This window comes from Macrotis lagotis, chromosome 7 (assembly GCF_037893015.1).
Source record: "Macrotis lagotis isolate mMagLag1 chromosome 7, bilby.v1.9.chrom.fasta, whole genome shotgun sequence".
NCBI classification, from domain to species: domain Eukaryota; kingdom Metazoa; phylum Chordata; class Mammalia; order Peramelemorphia; family Peramelidae; genus Macrotis; species Macrotis lagotis.
This window is the reverse complement of record NC_133664.1, coordinates 217,736,726-217,756,733: the sequence shown is the minus strand read 5'-3', so window position 1 is coordinate 217,756,733 and position 20,008 is coordinate 217,736,726. Positions and strand designations below refer to the sequence as shown.

General features: G+C 37.0%; 1 protein-coding gene across 1 annotated transcript; it reads left to right on the top strand.

Moving 5' to 3' along the window:
• The first annotated feature begins 2,051 nt into the window (after positions 1 to 2,051).
• On the top strand, positions 2,052 to 15,889 carry SLC38A2 (solute carrier family 38 member 2). The gene is made up of 16 exons (XM_074194889.1): positions 2,052 to 2,368; positions 3,420 to 3,690; positions 3,963 to 4,044; positions 4,187 to 4,302; positions 6,280 to 6,353; positions 6,442 to 6,534; positions 6,878 to 6,959; positions 9,078 to 9,160; positions 9,426 to 9,484; positions 9,597 to 9,761; positions 10,112 to 10,191; positions 10,314 to 10,414; positions 11,396 to 11,520; positions 11,928 to 12,072; positions 12,173 to 12,270; positions 12,955 to 15,889. The coding sequence occupies exons 2-16, from the start codon at positions 3,569 to 3,571 to the stop codon at positions 13,051 to 13,053; spliced, it is 1,524 nt and encodes a 507-aa protein (XP_074050990.1). The 5' UTR covers positions 2,052 to 2,368; positions 3,420 to 3,568; the 3' UTR covers positions 13,054 to 15,889.
• The last annotated feature ends 4,119 nt before the right edge of the window (positions 15,890 to 20,008 follow it).

Genomic DNA, 20,008 nt, shown 5'->3' with positions numbered 1-20,008 from the left:
TTGAAATCAGTAAGTTCTAAGAGAGAACTGAACCTGGAAAGAGAGTATCTTAGCAAACTCCTGAGAGAAACTGCTTGAGTGAGGAGAAGCCTCTGCCTAGATTTTCTCAAAAACCTTTTCTCAATCCCAGGACCTTTTGAGCTTTGAAGGGTGCACAGCACATTGGGCTTCTCATTGCTTCATCAGTATCCTAGTGGCAATTCTGGAACATCTGATGGCAATGTTTATTTTGGTTCCTCGGGGAGTCCAATAAAGAAGCTACATCATGCTTAAAGGAAATTTCTTGAGCATCCCAGGAATGAAAGAGGACTTCCAGCAGCCAGACATTTTGAGTTATTCTTGTGACACACACACACACACACACACACACACACACACACACACACACACATATATATGTATATATATATTCTCTGCATGAGTTCACTTTCCCCCAAATTCTGTGTGTAGTTGTGAGAAAGTATGTAACTGTGAGACAGTATGTCACAGACTTTGGGGATGGGAATATTTTATATCAACTATTCTTTACTGAACCACTTTTTAAAAATTTATTTTTATTTATTTATTTAATTTTTAGGTTGCAAGGCAAATGGGGTTAAGTGGCTTGTCCAAGGACACACAACTAGGTAATTATTGTCTGAGGCCGGATCTGAACTTGGGTACTACTTGACTCCGGGTCCGGTGCTCTATCCACTGTGCCACCTAGCTGTCCCTGAATCACCTCTTTCTAAGAGAAAATACTCCTTTATAAAAAGCTACTTAAATGAAATTGGTTGACAAAAATGACTCTCAAACTTCAAACGTATTTTCTTAGAATAATTTTATTATTCTCATTTTATAATTAGGAATTTGAGATCCCTAATTCAAGCAGAATTTAAAACAGAAACTTTCTGAATTTGTATCCAAATCCCCACTTCTTCAGCTTGCCTTTCTTGTACAGACAATACCTGAAGAACTTGATGGAAGAGAGAGATCAAAGATGGATAGACATGATAGTAGAGAAAAGAACTTATTCTCTGTCATAAGTGAAAGTCTTGAAGGAGGGAGCATGGAGTTGGGAGGGACCATAAGGAGACTGATTTCCTTTTGTGAAATGTTGGAGTAAACGAAATATACCAATAGAAAGGGGAGAATTCATACTATCTTCTGATGTTTGTCTGCTACTTCCACATGCTATTAGTGCAAAATAGAAAGCTTTGGAAGACTTCAAAAGATTGATAGTCTTTCTGAGCTACCAAAATAGAAAATTTCACACGTCTCTCCAGGAAAAAACATTAAAAGAAAAAAAAATTCATACCCCCAACTTTGTGTGCTCTCCACAAGCTTCCCAAGGTTCAAAGAAAAAGAGCAACTGGTAAGATCGATCATCCTGAGTGATCCTATTATCTATCGATATTGAGAATCTTGATGTTCCTGTTCCAAAATGCAGATGTCTACAGTGTCTGCACCTTACCAAGACCATTATAAAAGAAAGGGGAGTGAGGTAGAGCTGATTTGTAATCCCAGTTTGACATTCCAACAAATGGAGTTTTATTTTTAAAAAAAAGCTCTTTAAATGAAAGGAAATCAGGAAAAGGGTGGGGAAAGAGAAGAGATGACAAAAGTCTGAAGAAACCCTGCAGAGGACTGAAGCATCCACACACAAGACACCTTTTGCAGGTTTCTAGTTTATTGGTCAAGTTGTGAGTCTCGCTTCTCTGCTCTCTCCTCCTTCCCTAGTCCAAATCCGGAGGAACCGAGAACAACTCGGGAGAACTGGAAGCGGATTTGGAGAAGAGCGTGGCGAGGGACTGGCCGTGTCTGCGCGGGCAGTGCTCGGGGATCCTGGCTCGCTTCTGCGGCGGGCGGCTGGAGGAAATGTGGAGGAAAGCAAAGCGGGGCGCGGGGGGCCGGCCCGGGCCGGGGCCCAGGCGAGGGTGGAGCGGGGGGCGGAGCTCAGGTGCTGTTGATACACAAAGGAGAGAGCCCTCTCGGCGGGCCGCCCCCTCCCTCCCGCTGACGTCGTCTCTTCCTTCCGAGCCTATAACCCCGAGCTGGGAGGAATTCTTCAGAGCCGCGCGCCGCCCTCCCGAGCCAGTCCTTCCTGCGGCCCGAGTCGCCCGGGCCCGCGCTCCGCCACGCGCCGCCCTTCCTTCCCCGCACACGGCTACCTGCGCTTCCCCCTTCTTCCGGACCGCTCGGGATTTGGGTGGGGACTCGAGGGTTTGAGAGGTTGTTGTTTTTTTTCCTCCCGATTCTCATTTTGGGCCATTTGTAGTTCTTTTGTTTGTTTGACGGTTTGCGGTTTCATTGAAAACTGATCGGCGGCGCGGCCTTTTTTTTGGGTGGAGGTTCGGAAGCAGAGCCGAGGACCCCGAGATCATCGGAGGTAATGCCCGGGAGCCCGGCCCTGTGCGGGGAGGGGGGAAGGGGCGAGGGAGCCGGGGGGTCGCCGGGCGTTGGTCCAGGATGAAGGCCCGCCGCGCCTGGCTGGGCTCTGTGTGTGTGTTGGGGTGTGGGGGAGCTGGGGCCGCTGCTGCATCTTTCTGAGGGAGGGGGAAGGGAACCCCGAAGCCGCCCCCCCCCCGGAGGTCCTGTGACTCATTTGCATTTATCCTTTCTAAATCCCGGGGGCCGGGGTCTGGGAAGGGTGAGGGATGCAGCTTCGGGGGCCAGGAATGGGAAACGCAGGTCGGAGGATGTGACAATCGACGATCGATATTGCATCAGTTTCCTGGCGTAGAACGGGCCCGGCCGGGAAGCTGCCGCCTTTGAACCCTGTTCCTGTAAATGTGTAAACAAACGCAGCCTTCCCGGCTTGGGCAGTTATTTTATTGTCTGGCCGAGCATTTTATCATTATTAAAAAAAAAGGAATTGGGAACTTTTGCTTTAGTTGATTTTTTTAAAAAAAAAAAGTAAATTCTCTTCCCGCGGTTTATCCTTCAAGCTTTGTTGCTTCCAGGAAAAGTACGTGTGGGTGTGGTGAGGTGTGTGGGGGGGCTCAGGACGGACCCGAAGAAAAGTCCGAGACGTGTGAGATGTGTGTCTCACACCCCCCTTGTAGGGCCAGGGCCGGGGGAGAAGAGGGGCCAAGCCAGCAGCCCGCGAGCGCTTCTCGGCCCGGTCCGGTTTGCGCCGATGTCATTAGAACCGCCCGCACGGGGTCCGGGCTGCCCGAGGATGAGTCCGGCCCGGGTGCGGCGGGGGGAGATGATCTTTGTTCTCCTCCACAGACTGTCTTGTACTTTTCCTCTCCCTCCTCGCGCTCCCCCGCCCCTCTCTCTTCTGGTACTTTTCCACTCCTCTGGCTGAGGATGAATCAGCCCTGATGAGCTTCCCTGGCGGCGGCGGCGGCGGCGGCGGCGGCGGCGGCGGGCTGCCACGTGACCCAGCCTGGGAGACCACTGCAGTATTGACGTTTCCCTCTTCCCTTCCCCAGACTGGGCGAGTGCGCGCTGCACCCAGCCGCAAAGGACAAAAGGAGCCGAGCCCAGCCCAGCCGAGCGGCCGCCTCCGCCCGCAGCGCTCCAGGGACCCCGGCCTGGGACGCCGCGAAGCCCCGACGCGTCTCCCCCCCTGCACCCCATCATGACTAAAGCAGAAATGGGCAGGTTCAACATCTCTCCGGACGAAGACAGCAGCAGCTACAGTTCCAACAGCAACGACTTCACCTATTCCTATCCCACCAAACAAGCTGCCATGAAGAAGAGGTCAGGAGAACTTGCGTGTTTTTCTTTCTTTTCAAAATAACCTTTCCAGGAATTCTCCTTTTAGAATTTCCTTAAGAGTTGTGGGGAAAATACATTCCCATCCTGACATTGACAATGGAGAAACAACTTACCTTTCTTTTCTTTATCCTCCCCTTGAAGTAAATGTTTGCATGAATGATCTACACGATGTTTTTGTGTTAAATCAAAAATATTCTAGCATATTTGGGATGCTTGTGACAAAACAGTCTCATTTGCAATAACTTTTCTTGCAGCCATTATGTAGACATGGATCCCGAAAATCAAAACTTTTTGCTTGAATCGAATTTGGGAAAGAAGAAGTATGAAACAGACTTTGTAAGTTGAAAGCAATAGAAAAATATGCGCATCATTTTTTTGAGGAAAACAATAATAGTTTTATACTTTGGATCTCAACATTTTAATAGCATTTTTTTTTAAATAAGGTTTCTGTTTTTTTTTTCCCCCTTTGAATTGACAGCATCCAGGTACGACTTCTTTTGGTATGTCAGTATTTAATCTGAGCAATGCTATTGTTGGCAGCGGAATCCTTGGGCTTTCTTATGCCATGGCTAACACTGGAATTGCCCTTTTTGTGTAAGTATCTGTTCAAAAAAAATGAGCATACCTGATTATGCTGTATAATTAATACATTTTGTAGTTTCATTTAACAGTTCAGGTCCTTTGAAAAAACAAAAATATCTTTTTTATTGTAATGTTTCAGTATTTGCATTAAGGTGGGGTGTTTTTTTAAGTTAGAATATATTCTAGTTATTGAAATCATAAGTTCAGAATATCTAATACATCTTTAGATGTTATGCCATTGCTAACATAGGAACTGTTTTGTTTGTTTATTCTTTGTATTGTTTTCTAGTCAGAAACCAAACATATTGGTTTGAAGGTTGTGACCCCCATAAGTTCTTTAGGAAATGGAACACTTGTAATGAGCAGAACATAATCATTTTTATATCTCTTAGACTTAGTTGGTTTAAATGAAATATTCTAGTTTTCTTTAAAATGATAGAATTTGTTCTGATCATGTGGAGACTGCCACTTTTTGACAAAAAAGGATAGTGAATATATAATTGTATCTTCAAGTTGTCCCACTTGGAATCAGCCGATTCTGATTGTTCCAGCATATTGGAGAATATTAGTAAAAAGGGGCCCTAGAGCTTGATAACTACTAGACAGTGGATTTGTCTTACTGTTTTAAATAAGTGTCATTATAGTTTTTCCTGTAAACAATTTTGGCATTATTTGGGGCGTTCCCTTTGGTTGGAAAATATATATTTTGAACAAATTTATTTTTGCAAAGCTGTGCTTTATGCTAAAATTTCACTGGCCTAAAGTTCAAAATACTGCAATCTCAGAGTCTTTTGATTATATTCAGGGCATTCCAAATTGTAAGATACCTGGTGGGAAGCCAGGTATTCTAAATAGAGAGGAATAAGGAGGGGAATAAACAAAAGCCTAACATTAAACCAAAAAGTTGGTAACATTGCTTCTTTGCCCTTTTCAAGACACTGTATATTATACAGTTGTTGATGCTTTGATCTGTTTTAGATAGCATCATTGTTATATATCAATCTCTTGTGAAGATTTTGTGTGTGTGTGTGTGTGTGTGTGTGTGTGTGTGTGTGTGTCCATATTGTATAGTAAGGGTGGATATAGTAGTGATGGGGGTGTACATACATGTGTGAATGTACATAATACAATGCTTAGTCTAATTAAATAATTTATACTCATGTTTAGTGTTTGCTGAGTCTTGGGAACTATAAAAATATTATTTGTAATGCCATTGAAATTTGTTACATTTCAAAATGAAGATCAGAAAACTATTTTGAAAAAAAATCACAGGTATGTTGATAGTGCATTTAGAAATCACTGTATATTTTAATAGGTATTTTTTTTAACTTAATGGTTCAGGGATAGTAGAATTTCAAAATCATCTATAGATGTATTGAGTGAATGAGATTGAGTGGCTTTTTTTGAAGATTATGGATTCATAAAGAGTTCTTTTGGTATTCCTCATAAGGAAAGAGATTTCCATCATACCTACTTCAGTTTGTAAGAGAAAGTCTGTTTTGACAAAACTGCTTTCCCTGATTTCAGCCCTCAATGAAGAGTAGGGGGACATTAGGGAATTTCTTGTAAAATTCATTCCTAAAGCTCCTTCGTGAGCAATGCCCCTGCCCAGTCAAGTGAAGGGAAAGAGAAGGAATTTGGGCAAATGGCAGTATCATGGATGATCTGTTACCTTGATAAAGTTTATTTTGAGTTTTGGGCACAAATAAGACACTCATTCTTATTTCTGGAAAAAAATGAACATATCATTCTTAAGAACAGTAAGAATTTTAGCACAGGAAATATCACCAGGTCTGTCTTAAGGACCACAAAACTCTCCCATTAATAGGCATCTTATTTCTTGTATATAATTGCTGTGTGTATACAAGCATGCATCCCTCATATACAGAGATAAAAGAATCATACTTGTTTTGCCAAATTTTGTATGGTACATAAATATGATCCTACTTTTTGATAAGCTAGCTGATTGCTCTGTCTTTCTTTTACCAGAATTCTTTTGACATTTGTGTCAATATTTTCCCTTTATTCTGTTCATCTCCTTTTGAAGACAGCTAATGAAGGAGGTATAGTAGAATTAATAATTTTTTAAAGATAATTTTAGCTATTTTTTGTTAAAATACATATTTATAATTAATGTATTTAAATTTACAGGGTCTCTATTATATGAGCAATTAGGACATAAAGCATTTGGAATGGTTGGAAAACTTGCAGCTTCTGGGTCAATTACAATGCAAAACATTGGCGGTAAGGACTCTTGAAAAGTCATTTGAATCTTACTGTACTTTAAATTAATTTTGTTTTTTGGCAAGGCCATGGGGTTAAGTGATTTGCCCGAGGTTGTACACCTAAAAGTAATTATTAAGTATCTGAGGCCAGATTTGAACTCAGGTTCCTCCTGGTTCCAGGGCTGGTGGTATAGCCACTGTGCCACCTAGTTGCCCAATCTTGCTGTACTTTAACTGAATTTGGTCTTCCCACTCCATTTATTTATTTATGGCATAGCACATCACCTCAATATTTGAATATTGACACCATTTGATGATTGTGGATACTAGACTTGTAACGGTATAATTTTGTTTTCCTCCAGCTATGTCAAGCTACCTCTTCATAGTGAAATATGAGTTACCATTGGTGATCCAGGCATTAATGAGCATTGAAGACAATAAAGGGTAGGTATTAAGATTCCTCATAAGAGAACTAATATAGACTTAAAAAGAAAACCAACATAGAGAGTTGAATTTTGTTGTGGTTAAAAATGTGGTAAAAAAAATTTAGAGGAATCAGGACTTGTTTTCCATATTAATCTGTCTATAACCCATTATGCACAGATAGTAGCTATATCATATTTCCTACTAAGCTCAGATGAAGTTTTACTGTTTTGACTTACAAATTTACAAAATTATTATTTGTATTTGTACAAAAATTATACAATTATACAAATTATAAATAGTTGTACAAAAAAATCACAATAACAAGTCTTAAATTTTTTTGGCTGGTATTAAAATGACTAAATGGCAGAATCAAATTTTTATAACATTTACAAGTGAAAAGCAGTAGTGGAAAATTTAGACTGAGTGTATATTTAGGAGTCAAATGTATTTTAATACTTCTCCACGAGTTATCACATAATTACGACTATTAATTTCTTTGGTAAATACCATTACCTAAATAGACATTTTATCGAGTAGATGAATTTCAGCAAAGAAGGCTGTAACATTTATGATTTACCATCTATAAGTTTTAATGCTAATTAGAAAATTGATATATATGGTCCAAAAAAGCCCCTTCTCAATTGGACTGAAATGACTTAAGAACTTTTAATCAGTAACTTAATTGTACAGATTATAAATTCATCTTAGATCTTACTTTTTTTTTTACTTTTTGTAAGGCAATAGGGTTAAGTGACTTGCCCAAGGTCACATGGCTGTGTAATTATTAAGTGTCTGAGGTCAGATTTGAACTCGGGTCCACCTGACCCCAGGGCCAGTACTCTATCCACTGTGCCATCTAGCTGCCCCTCATACTGGATCTTAGAAGCTAACTTTTTGTTTTGGTTTTCTAGTAGTTGTCATATAAGCTAGACTTAGCACACTATTCTGATAAATATATTATGTGCACTTAGGCACATAAAACCAAAGTGAATTAATTGTATACATAATAGTCTAGATTTGAAAAATGAGAAGTATCAAGAATGTCATTCTTCCTAGGTGCTGATTATGCTATGGAGGCCTGCATCTTCTAGGAAAGTTGTTTTGCCAAGTAGACTAGCTTGTGTCAACTAAAGTGTACATGGGGAAGCATTTTTTTATTTTCTGAGTAAGACATTCTTGATATTTCTTAAGACTTAAATATTTGAAAAGATAGATATTTTAAAAAAACTCGAGTTGTTAACCTAAGCCTTGAAATAAATTTTTAATGATACGCTAATATATTAAGTGTAAAGAATAGAGTCCTTGGGGGGTGATAAAGAATAATACAAACTAAAGAGTATTTTTTTTAGTAAAAAAAATTGTTATAGAAATATTTCTGATGCTCCTATGGAAATGTGACAACCTATGGAATATAGTAAATAGACCGGTTATTACACGGTTTTCCAATAAGCTTAGGAAAAATTTATAATTTCTTGTTTAAGAGTAAGTTTTCCAATATTTTGGGCTCTTGTTTCATGATTATGTCTATATTTCATCCAAGTGTGAAAATGTTTTCTTGTTGAAATGTTCATTAGTTAAATACAAATGACTCTTGAAAATTAAAGATTTATAAAGTTTCTTATTTCCAACTTCAAAAATGGAAAGCCATAGCAATGACAAAGTTGGTTTATAATCTTTGTAAAAATTCTTGAAGATAAAATTACTTGCTTAACAGTGCTGCTTTGTATGGTGGCATTAGTATCAAGCCTTTAAAGGAACATTTTATGTTATGAATTAGTTGGCAATGCTCCCAGAATAAACAGTGGGACAAAAGTTACACTGTTAACCTCTTGGTTTCTAAACTAAGTGAATATAGATATAACCATCTAATACAGCAAAGTATAGGAATTTTTTGTTTCCAAAACCAGCTTTCCTATATCTCCATAAAAGAATGAACTTTTCCAAATTTGTTCATTTTGCTTATTTTTTTAAGCCCATAAAATGATTCTTGTCTAGGGTTTATGGTAGCTGTCTACAAGGTTTATTTTGAAGCAAACATTTGGTTTAAGGAGGCTGATAAACGTTTTTTTTTCCTGAGGAGAAACCAAATTTTCATTTGTGATCAATTTTTAATATTACTGTTCTCTTTTTATTTAGAGAGTGGTACCTGAATGGAGACTATTTAGTTTTGCTGGTATCAGTGGTGCTTATTCTTCCATTGTCATTGTTGAGAAATTTAGGTAAGTATGCCTAACTTTAAACAGGACAATCATTGGTTATATACATTGTTGGTTTTGGCACCTAGAAATAGCTCTATCAGTTGGAAAAGGTAATGAGGGATTCCCAGGAAAGCCCAGCATCTGTCCAGGGATCATAGCATATTAAAGATCAAGATTAGACTATTTCTGGGGCTTTGAAAGATTAGGGCTACTACTGGTAAGTGTTTTATAATAAGTAAAAGAGAGGGCTTGTCTGAAGCTAATTTCCCTCTCCATGCCTTTACAGGATATCTAGGATATACAAGTGGCTTCTCCTTACTGTGTATGGTGTTCTTTCTGATTGTGGTAGGTATAATTTCATTTATGTATCATTTATGGTATCACTTTTCAGATGGGACTGTTTTATGTTTTGTCACAATATATATAGAATAATAAAAATATAAAACTTTATTTTTAGGTTATATGCAAGAAATTTCAAATTTCTTGTCTTAATTTAGAAGCTACATTGAATAAGACAATAAATAGCACAGTAGTGTCACCGTATCCGTCTCCATCAGAAACCTCACATAACATGACGAATGATGATTTCTGTGAACCACGGTACTTTATTTTCAACTCACAGGTAATTTTCTATAAATTTTTCTTTTTTAAAAGCCTGAATATATAGTCAAGAGAGAAATGAAATCGTTTGACTGAAAATATCTTAATCAGAAGAATAAACAAGGTTGTATAATTTAAATAATGATTAGATGAACTAGTCAGTCATGGAGAATTCTATGAAAAGCATTGGGTTTTTTTACCAGATTTAAAAAAAAATTCAGAGCAACAAAGGTCACTGAAAAGAATAGAATGATTAGATTGTCTTCTCTAGTCAAAAAAAAATGAAAGGATAAGAAGTGTTTCGTAAATAATAAAAAAAATGAGCTTTTTAACATCCTCATTATGTTCAGTCCTCTTAAATTTGCTTTTCAGACTGTCTATGCTGTGCCAATTCTGACATTTTCATTTGTCTGCCATCCTGCCATTCTTCCTATTTATGAAGAGCTGAAGGGGTAAGCATTTTATGTGTTTGATACCGATTTGTACACACAAAAGTGGAAAAATGAGAAAAGGTAGCATACTGTGCATTTTTATTGCTAAAGATCTATCTGCATGTTTCCTTCCAATTAAATAGCCGAAGTCGTAGAAGAATGATGAATGTGTCCAAGATTTCCTTTTTTGCCATGTTTCTCATGTACCTGCTTGCCGCCATCTTTGGATACTTGACATTTTACGGTAAATAATGTCCAGTTTACGATTAAAAAATCATCGATTAGTTAACAAACAATGAAATTGATCCATATTTATACCTCAGCATCAAAGAATATAACATTTCAAAGTGCCCCACCCCAAAGAGAAGTAAATTTTAAAGCTAAGAATTTACATTATTGGATCTACCATAGAACAATAAAATTCTTCTCAGAAGAAACCTTAGAGATGTCTAATCCAAACCCTAATTTCCCTGCATAATGCATGAATGTAATGAAAGTCTCCAGTAAGCTCCCTCCTACTCCACTAGATGGAGTGCACCCTCAACCCCCCCCCACTAATTACCCAGTGAATCAACTCATTCCATTTTTTGATAGTTAATTATTACTTTCTTATATTGCACTAAAATTAGGGAGGGGCCTACATGTAAACCCTTTCTCATGAACATAGAACAAATCTAATCCTATTAATTACATGCCATTTTTCTAATATTTGAAGGCTGCCATAGCACATGTCTAAAATAGGTTTTTTTTTCTTTTCTCTAGGGTAATATAATTTATCCTGCAATTTAGATCCTACAAATTTAATGTATTATCCATTTGCTAATACCCAAATTAATAGAATTCCGTTTTAAGGGATTTCCCCCCTGCTTAGCTATCCTTTCCCCAACCACTCCCCCCCCCCCCAAAGAAGGTATTTTAAGCCAAGTATTAAGATTTAGCCCCTTGGCTCCTGTTGTTTTTAATGGAATTCATGTGGCTAAATCTACACTTCATTCTTTGAAAATATGCCACTTAATGTTTTTTTAATTGTATTAACTACATAATTCCAAATTAATCTTATTGGCATCTTACAGCCCTGTTTTGTGAGTAGCTACCAACTTTTGGGCCAAATATTGCTCAGTTACTTGTCCACAGATCCTGTTGAAGTCATTTCGAGCATCTAATGGACACAATTTATCCCTTTGAAAACACATTGTGACCTCAGTTTCTTTAATCTTCCTTATAGGACATGTTGAACCGGAACTGCTTCATACTTATTCTGCTGTCCTGGGTGCTGATATTCTTCTTCTCATTGTCCGTTTGGCAGTATTGATGGCTGTTACACTGACGGTACCTGTAGTGATTTTCCCAGTAAGTATTGTCAAATCTAATATCATCTTGAATCTTTTTTTTTTTTTTGGTTTTTGCAAGGCAGTGGGGTAAAGTCACGAATTTTTTTTTTAATGTGAACTTGAGCTTTTTGGTGTGATTTTCTCCCTTTTTAACACTGTTAGATGTTCCCAAATGTTTGCTATTTTGCTTTTCAAAGAAAAACTTTTTTAAAAAACCAAAATTTTAAAGTTCTTCTCAGCCTGATGCATATTTGTATAATCAAAAGTATGCAACCTACTCAAATTTCCAGGGGAACAAAAGGGGGGAAAAAATTCACATTAGAAAATTAGAAAATATTTGTAGTTTGCCTGTTAATCATCGATTTATTTTATTTTTTCTACTAGTGTATTAATATTTCTATTAATTCTTTTTCCTTTCCTTCATAGATCCGGAGTTCACTCATTCAGTTGTTGTGCCCAGCAAAGGATTTCAGCTGGTGGCGTCATAGTTTTATTACTGTCTCCATCTTGGGATTTACCAATTTGCTTGTCATCTTTGTCCCAACTATTAGAGATATCTTTGGTTTCATTGGTAAGTTTTGAATTAAAATCAGTTCTACATTGTTTAGTTACCAGAAAGTGTGATTTTTTTGACATGCTAATATTTATTCAAACTTTGTTTTTGTAAATAGGTGCCTCTGCTGCTGCCATGTTGATTTTTATTCTGCCTTCTACTTTCTATATCAAACTAGTAAAGAAAGAATCGATGAAATCTGTGCAGAAGATTGGGGTGAGTGGGGGAAAAAATCTATAACTATAGCAACAATTAATAATTTGCCCAATGCTGGTTATTTATAGCCAGACTTATTGCTCCAGAAGAAAATGAAGCTATTTTATGTAATATTAACTTAATTTGATTGTAACTAGTTTAATAGAAAAGCCTAAATGTATGCTTCTCTTATATTCCGTCTAGGTAAAATAATTGGTTGATTGGTTTGCATCCTGTAGACTAGTCATAATCTAAGATAGTTGACAGAAATTGTTTTTATAAAAGAATGAATGAATGTATTAGTAATTATAAAGAATGGTTACGATAAAGTGATTTTAAAAGTGAGTATGTGACATGGGTAGATGAAGAGACTTTTTTTTACACTTAGTATGTAGGTGCTCTGAATAATTTCCTTGCCACATAGAATGTAGTTTAGTTTTTGTTTTTCAGAATTCCTTTATCTGTTCTGTAGATTATTGTTGCCATCCAAAGAATGATATATATTGGCAATTCAAAGTTTATATGATGATCAGATATCTAGCTCTTAAGGCCTCCTGAATATGTTTAATTAGTTAATACTTTATGATATTGTAGAAAATTGTAGAAATGTTTCTAGCCATGATACAAAATCCTTTCTAGTTGATTTCATTTGATAGTCTTTCCAAATTTACTGACCAGTTTTTCAATTGTGTTCCTTTATTCTAGGCTGTATTCTTCTTGCTAAGTGGCATTGTCGTAATGATTGGAAGTATGACTTTGATTATTCTTGATTGGATCCACAATGCCTCTTCAGATGGCCATTAGCTGTCATAACGGCAAACTCGAATACCAGTCAACTCTCTACTAAAATGGAACTTCACTTATGTTTGCAGTTTCACTTCCTTTTGCAATGCAGATTTTTTGCTGGTTCTTTCCTGTGCAGAATTTACGAACTCTAAAAGAAGCTGTTCTGCCTGAAAAAAATGGAAATTAGCAACAAACCACATGAGTCTCCTGCTCAAGGAAGTGACAATTTTATTCCATTCCAGAGAATGGACAACTTTAACTTTTATCAAGCCACATGTTTGGCTTTTTTTCATTGTTTAACTTGGATATTTTATGATTTTACTTGAATGTGCCTAATGGAACCATTTGATGTAAGAAATAATTATTAATTTGCAGTGAAGTGTTGAAATAACCATTAGAGAGAACACTATTATTTTTTGTACCAAAAAAATTACAAAGACTTCAAAAGCACTATTTTACTTTTAAGAAATTGCTTTTTTGAACTTTATCCAGATAAGGTCAATAGACCAAATAAAAATATTTCATTAGTGTTTAAAACTATTAGTATTATGAATTAACTTGCCTTTTTATAGGCATGATAAGCCAAATACTTTTTTTATCCAAACAAGTAATTTTTAAAGAAAATTATACATTCAAACCAATGTGAGCAAAAATATATCATTGACTAGAAACAGATTTCATTCAAATCTCCATTAATTAAAAGGTATAAAACATTTAATTGATATTCTATCCCAAATCAGATAATATTAAGTCTATTTTTTTTGTGTTCCTTCTTCCTGTATCCCCCTAAAATTACCTGGTTGATTCAAATTACAAAATTTTTAAAGACTGCTACCAATTAAAATGGAAGATGATGAAACAAATATTTCTATGGTAAATAATTAATATATAGAACTTGAGGTACCAAATAGTGCAATTGGATAAAACAGGGTTTATTCAGTTGCACCACCTATTTCTAGAGTTAAGTTGACAGTTATGGTTAAGATTTTTAGTCAGCTGAAAATTCATTTGCTCTTTTGCAAATGACTAATAGCAGTGGATGACTAGGATCTGCTTGCTGTTGATGTTAACCATTCAATTCAGAAACTTCTGAACTAACAGGATTTCTCATTATTTTATCCACTATTTGAAGTGTGAATTACTTGATTAATAACTGATTAGTTCTGTTCTTGTCTTAGCTACACTAGAGGCCTAATACATGGGTTATAAATACAGTATTTGGTTTATGATACAAGTTCTCTGTACAGGCAATTAGGATATTCATGCAGTGATGCTTCTTTAAACTCATATGCACTGAATTGTCATCTCATACTTTTTCACTTTAGAATTGTTTATGTTTGATCAATGACTAAAGAAACTAGTGCAATGTGAGCGTTAAGAAGCTCTTTTGGTTCTGCATGTTCAACTTGTTTCATTTTGATCCCAGTTAAGAGAAAAATGTGAATTTAAACCTGGCTTCTAAGAGAGCATTTATGGTGTGTTAAGATTTATGGTGAATATGTTATCAAACAATTGTGGTACTATACTTACTTATTTGGCATAATGTCTAGAAACCTGAATTTACATAATTCCATTAGTGTTTGGGAGAAGCAAATGTTGGAATTTTATCTGACTCAAAAATTTTCTCTTGAACTCAACTATGTTCAGTTCTAGGAAAGAATCAGAATTTGGCATATGTGATTTATGTCATTCAGCATTCTTACATACTCGATGTGACTGGTAATATTTTGGACCACGAACATCTATAATTTATAGATTTCATGCAACTGGAAGATAACCAGTAGAGATATATGGAATGAGACCAATGGTTAATTTTGTATTTAAAATTATTAGGTACAATCTAGAAAATATGCACTGTGTTGTTTTAAACATTTTTGAGTGATCCATCAAACTATGGTTTTCAGAGCCCAGCTCTGGTTTAAACCAAGAATTGTCATTCTTCCTTGAGCTCTTGGAAATTGCAAAATTAGCACCTGAAAACTGTAGGGAAATGCCATGTGAAGATTTTTTTTTTTTTTACATATCTCATTCTTAAATGGATGGGATAATTTTAGTGTTTTTTCCCCAGCAAAGTCAGGAAAAAAAAGAACAATTCCTTGGTCAGGAGGATATCAGAAGTCTCCTCCATCATTTTTGGCTGTTACCACTTGGCTAGGCTGTACTACAATGCATGATTTTTCCTACAAGTTAACCTGTCTGCCTTGAGGTTCCTAAACATATCCTCATTAATGAACAATCTTCAGTATTAAACCACTGTCTTGTCACCTTGTTTTTACATTACAGTCTTCCACGGATATTTCAGTCATAACTGTAATATAATTTATAGAACAACATTAATCCATTAAAGCTAACCTATTTTTCAATATTTATGATACTCTGTACATATATCATGTGTCAGTATATATTTGTAAATAGGTTGTATATAATACAGGTTTGGGTATTGGGGTTAAATGTACATAGTCTTCTTAGTTTATTACTTCTTTATGATGGTATGTCTCTGTATTGTCCCCCTAAAATTTTCCATATGGACAATTAACAATGAAATGAGCTGCAAGTTGTATAAGAACACATACTAAAATTTAAATTGTATTTGCAATAAACAAGCCTCTTTTAAATCAGAAACCTTTAAGAAATCAAAATATAGCAGATTAATTTTTGTTTCATGGAGGTTTTTTAAAAAATGCAATAGTTATAAATGTGATCTGTTTTAAAAGGCCTTCCTACACAGGTGTTAAAAATATGTACATACTGTAAATACTCACACAATGTAAGGTCCAACAATGGTTTGTTGGCAAAAGAGTGCTTCACCGTTTCAATGAAACATTGTATGTTTTAAATAAACTAAAATAAATATGTGCTTAATCTATAAATGCTTTTTTTTATTAGAAATGTGATTTCCAGAATGTAATTGTTAGTAATTAGAGTAACTAACTTGGAAGGGTAAATTTTTTTTTAATTTAGTTTTTATTGATTCCTTTTTATTTTAATTTCCAAATTCTTCCTTCCCTTCCCCTTTTCCATCACTTTTTGTTCAGTTGTTTCAAACATCTTTGACTCTTTTTTTACCTCTTTTTGGGATTTAAACAGACTAAAAAGATAGGAAATAAGTGAAATATTGTGACAATTTCTGGGAGAAGAAAGATCTTCCTGGTCTTCCTCCACCTGTAGACCCATCCATAGGTAATTCTTACCATTGAAGATGAAAACCAAGTACTAAATATCAAGATGAATATATATCAGATTTATGACCTTTCAAGCCAATGGATTAATCTCTCTTTGCAAATTAGGGACAGCAAGGTAGAGCAGTAGATAAGAGGACTGGGTCTGGAGTGAGATTCTCATTTTCTTGACTTCAGATCTGGCCTCAGACACCAGATCCTAGTCAAGTCATTTAACTCCGTTTGCTGCAGATCTTCATCTTTAAAATGAGTTGGAAAAGGAAATGGCAAATCACTCTTAGTGTCTTTGCCCAAAAAAACTCCAAATGGAGTCAGAGTGTGGATGCAATTGAAACAACAGAGAAACTCCACAATCCTCCACTACATACATATATGCAAATATTTGGCAGCTAAACTAGGTAAAGGACTCATTCACGTTACTGTATCTACCCAGCCACCTTAAAATTGAAATGAAATAAACTATCCAACATATAAAAAGGTTTCTCAACAATAACATAAAGTAATTTTCAGAAAGGGAATAGGCTAATTGATGTAAACAGACTTGCCCCCAAATGGAAATGCATCTTGTCAGAAAGGTGTATTGACTCCTTTGGCAATGAGTCTGAGGGGAGCATTCTTGGGCTGGCCTTTTAATGCCCTATATGAACAAGAAGCACTTCAGTTCCTGGACCAGTTGGGTCTCAAAGCAAGTTCCCTTTGAGGAGAAAAGGAACAGCTCCTATCTCAGTCATTGGGAAAACCTGATTTGAGAGATGCAAAAAGAGGCAGCACTATAGGAGGGGCTTTTTGCTGGTAAAAGGGAAAAGGAAACAATGTGATGGTCGCCTGAAGGAGTGCAATGGAAGAGAAATGTAGAAAAAAGTTGCTCAAGGGATGGAGAGATAAAGTGAGGGTTCGTTTGGCTTTAGATTTGGGTTTTCTTCTCTTTGAGATCGATCGAGGGGAGATAGCCATGTTTGAAGGCAATGGAGAATTAGACAGAAAACAGTGAAACACTAAAGATTAGAGAGAGTCATTAAGCATTTAGAATGTTCCAGGGACTAGGGATACAAAGACAGGCAAAAGATATTCCCAGCCCTTAAAAAAACTTAGATCTAATGAGAAGACAAGAAGCAAATAGGAAATAACAGAAGAAAGGCATTAGAATTGCAAAGGACTGGCACAGTATTCCTTTAAAAGATTGAGATTTAGTTGGGACTCTAAAAGAAGGCAAGGGCATCAAAAGATGGAGTTGAAGTGGGAGAACATTCCAGACATGAGATACAGCCAGTAAAAATGACTGAAGCTGAGAGGGCATGTGTTGTTTGTGAAACAACTGAAAAAGCTAGTGTCATTTGGTCAAAGGGTATGTGGCAGGGAGTAAGGTATAAGAGGCCTGGAATGGTTGATGGGAAAGGGCTAGAGTATGAAGGACTTTGAAGACAAATCAAAAGCCAAAAAAAGCGTTTTCTATTTGATCCTAGAAGTGGTAGCCTCTGGAGTTTATTGAGTATTGGAGGAAGGGATGAGTAGGTGGTGTATGTGTGTGTGTGTGTGTGTGTGTGATATAAGTCAGTTCTATACTTTAAGAAAATCACTGGTGCTGCATGGAGAATGGATTGGAATGGTAGGATGAGAAGAGAATTGAGTCAGACCAAACAGGCTATATCACTAGTCCAGGAGAGAGGAGAAGGGAGTATATTTCAGAGATATTACAAAGATAAAATGAGGGGTGGCTAGGTGGCGCAGTGGATAAAGCACTGGCCCTGGAGTCAGGAGTACCTGGGTTCAAATGCCGTCTCAGACACTTAATAATTACCTAGCTGTGTGGCCTTGGGCAAGCTACTTAACCCCATTGCCTTGCAAAAAAAAAAAAAAGATAAAATGAACAGGCCTTGGCAATAGATTGGATTTTGGGGGTAAGAAATGATGAGGGATTCAGGATGACAGTGAAGTTGAGTTGAGGGATTGGGGTGGTGTTGCCCTCTGAAGTAAAAGAGAAGGTGGGGCAGAAGGAATTTTTAGGGGAAAGAAAGAGATAATGTTTCAGATGTTTACTGGACATCCAGTTTAAGATGTCTGAAAGACGGTTGAAGATTTAAGATTGGAGGTCAGCAGAAAGGTTGGGGCAGGATTGGTGGATTTGAGAATCATCAGTGAATAAGGAGGGTAACTTGGGAGTTGGTGAGATAACCAAAAGAGTAGTGGAGAGAGGGAGAAGGCTTAGGACAGAACCTGGAGGGACCTCTCAGGTAAGAGGGCATGATCTGGATAGTCCAGATGATCCATGTTCCAGCAAAGGAGACTAGAGAGGAGCAGTCAGATAGGTAGGAGGAGTCAGAAGAGAGTGGCACCCCAAAACCTAGAGAGGACCACAGTGTCCAAATTGTAGAAAAGCTGAGAATGAGGACTGAGAAATTAAGAGATCATTGGTTACTTTGGAGAGAGTCGTTTTGGAAGAATGATAAAGCCAGCAGTCAGATTGTAAGTACTTAAGAAGTGAGTGGAGAGAAAGTAGAGGCTTCTATTTTGAGGGTATTTTTTTAGTATATATCTATATCTATATCTATCTATCTATCTATATATATATATATATGGCACAAGATTATATGATAGATAAAATAAAAGGGTTTTTTGAGGTTGGGGAAACAAAGTATTTGAATGTTTTTGCAGGCACTAGAGAAGACATTAGACAGGGAGATATTAAAAATAAGTATTAACAAAGGAATGATAGAAGGGGCAATCTCCTCATGAAGAAAGGAAGAACCAGGATTACTTGTACATGTAGAGGAGTTAACCTTTTAAGGAGAAAGGTCATCTCTTCACATAATGCAGGGATAAAGGAGGAGATAATAGGGGAATAGGATAAAAGATGAGCTCAAATGGCCTCATTTTTTTTTTCATTGAAATATTAAGTAAAGGAGGGAAGCCATGGTAGGTTTCAGGAGGAATGAAAAGGTTTGAAAAAGCTGTTATAGTGAGTAGGTCAAAAGACTCTTACATGTTACTTGCCTACCTGCATGTTACCACCACTATTGTTCTATCTGTGGGATCCCCATGAAGAAGGGTAAGAAAAGTGATACCAGATCTTTGTTTCTTTAGAGGCCTCTGATGAGAGAATCTCTCCTCCAGTCTGCATAATAAGGAAATCTCTAACTCCATAGGGAGACTCAGGATTGTCATCAAGGCAGTTAAGGAATCTGTTTTCTTCTAGGTACATTGACATTCACCAAAGTTGGGAAGAGTTTAATATCTACCATGTATATAGAAAGCAAAGCATTTCCAAAAAATTCTATCCTCAGGGTCTCACAGGCCTTTTGTGTATATATGAAACATTCCTCAGTAAAGAGCTGTTAGTTGAGATGATCTGATCCAGGGTGTGTGGAATTGGGGGGGGTGGAGAGGAGGATGAGGTAAAGGAGGAATTGATCTTGAGATTCAAGTGACTCCACTCAGGGGAAGAGAAAAATCATACTAGATACTTTCTTGGGAGCTGTATCCCAAAACTCTCAGAACTGGAGAGTGTTCCACTTCCTTGGATAGTGGTGATGTGCTAATGATACAACTTCTAGCAAATAGAACACTCAATTCCTATAATGAGGCATAAAAACAAAACTATTAATTCAAGTGGCATATTTGCAACTGTCTGAGGATAGCCTGAGGAGGGGGAAAACTAAGATGTCAGTAACATCCAATTTCAGTGCTCCTTCACAGTGAAGTATCTATCTGTTGAAAGGCAATCTTGCAGAAAGGAGGATATATGTTCTAAGAGAGATTGCCACATCCCAAGTAATATCTCTCCAGTAAAGGCAATG

Excerpts from the sequence above, each read along its gene's own strand:
- SLC38A2 (XM_074194889.1), top strand. The coding sequence starts at position 3,569 with ATGACTAAAGCAGAAATGGGCAGGTTCAACATCTCTCCGGACGAAGAC. Across the intron at positions 9,161-9,425 it reads GTCATTGTTGAGAAATTTAG|GATATCTAGGATATACAAGT; the intron begins GTAAGTATGCCT and ends ATGCCTTTACAG. Across the intron at positions 12,271-12,954 it reads AATCTGTGCAGAAGATTGGG|GCTGTATTCTTCTTGCTAAG; the intron begins GTGAGTGGGGGA and ends CCTTTATTCTAG.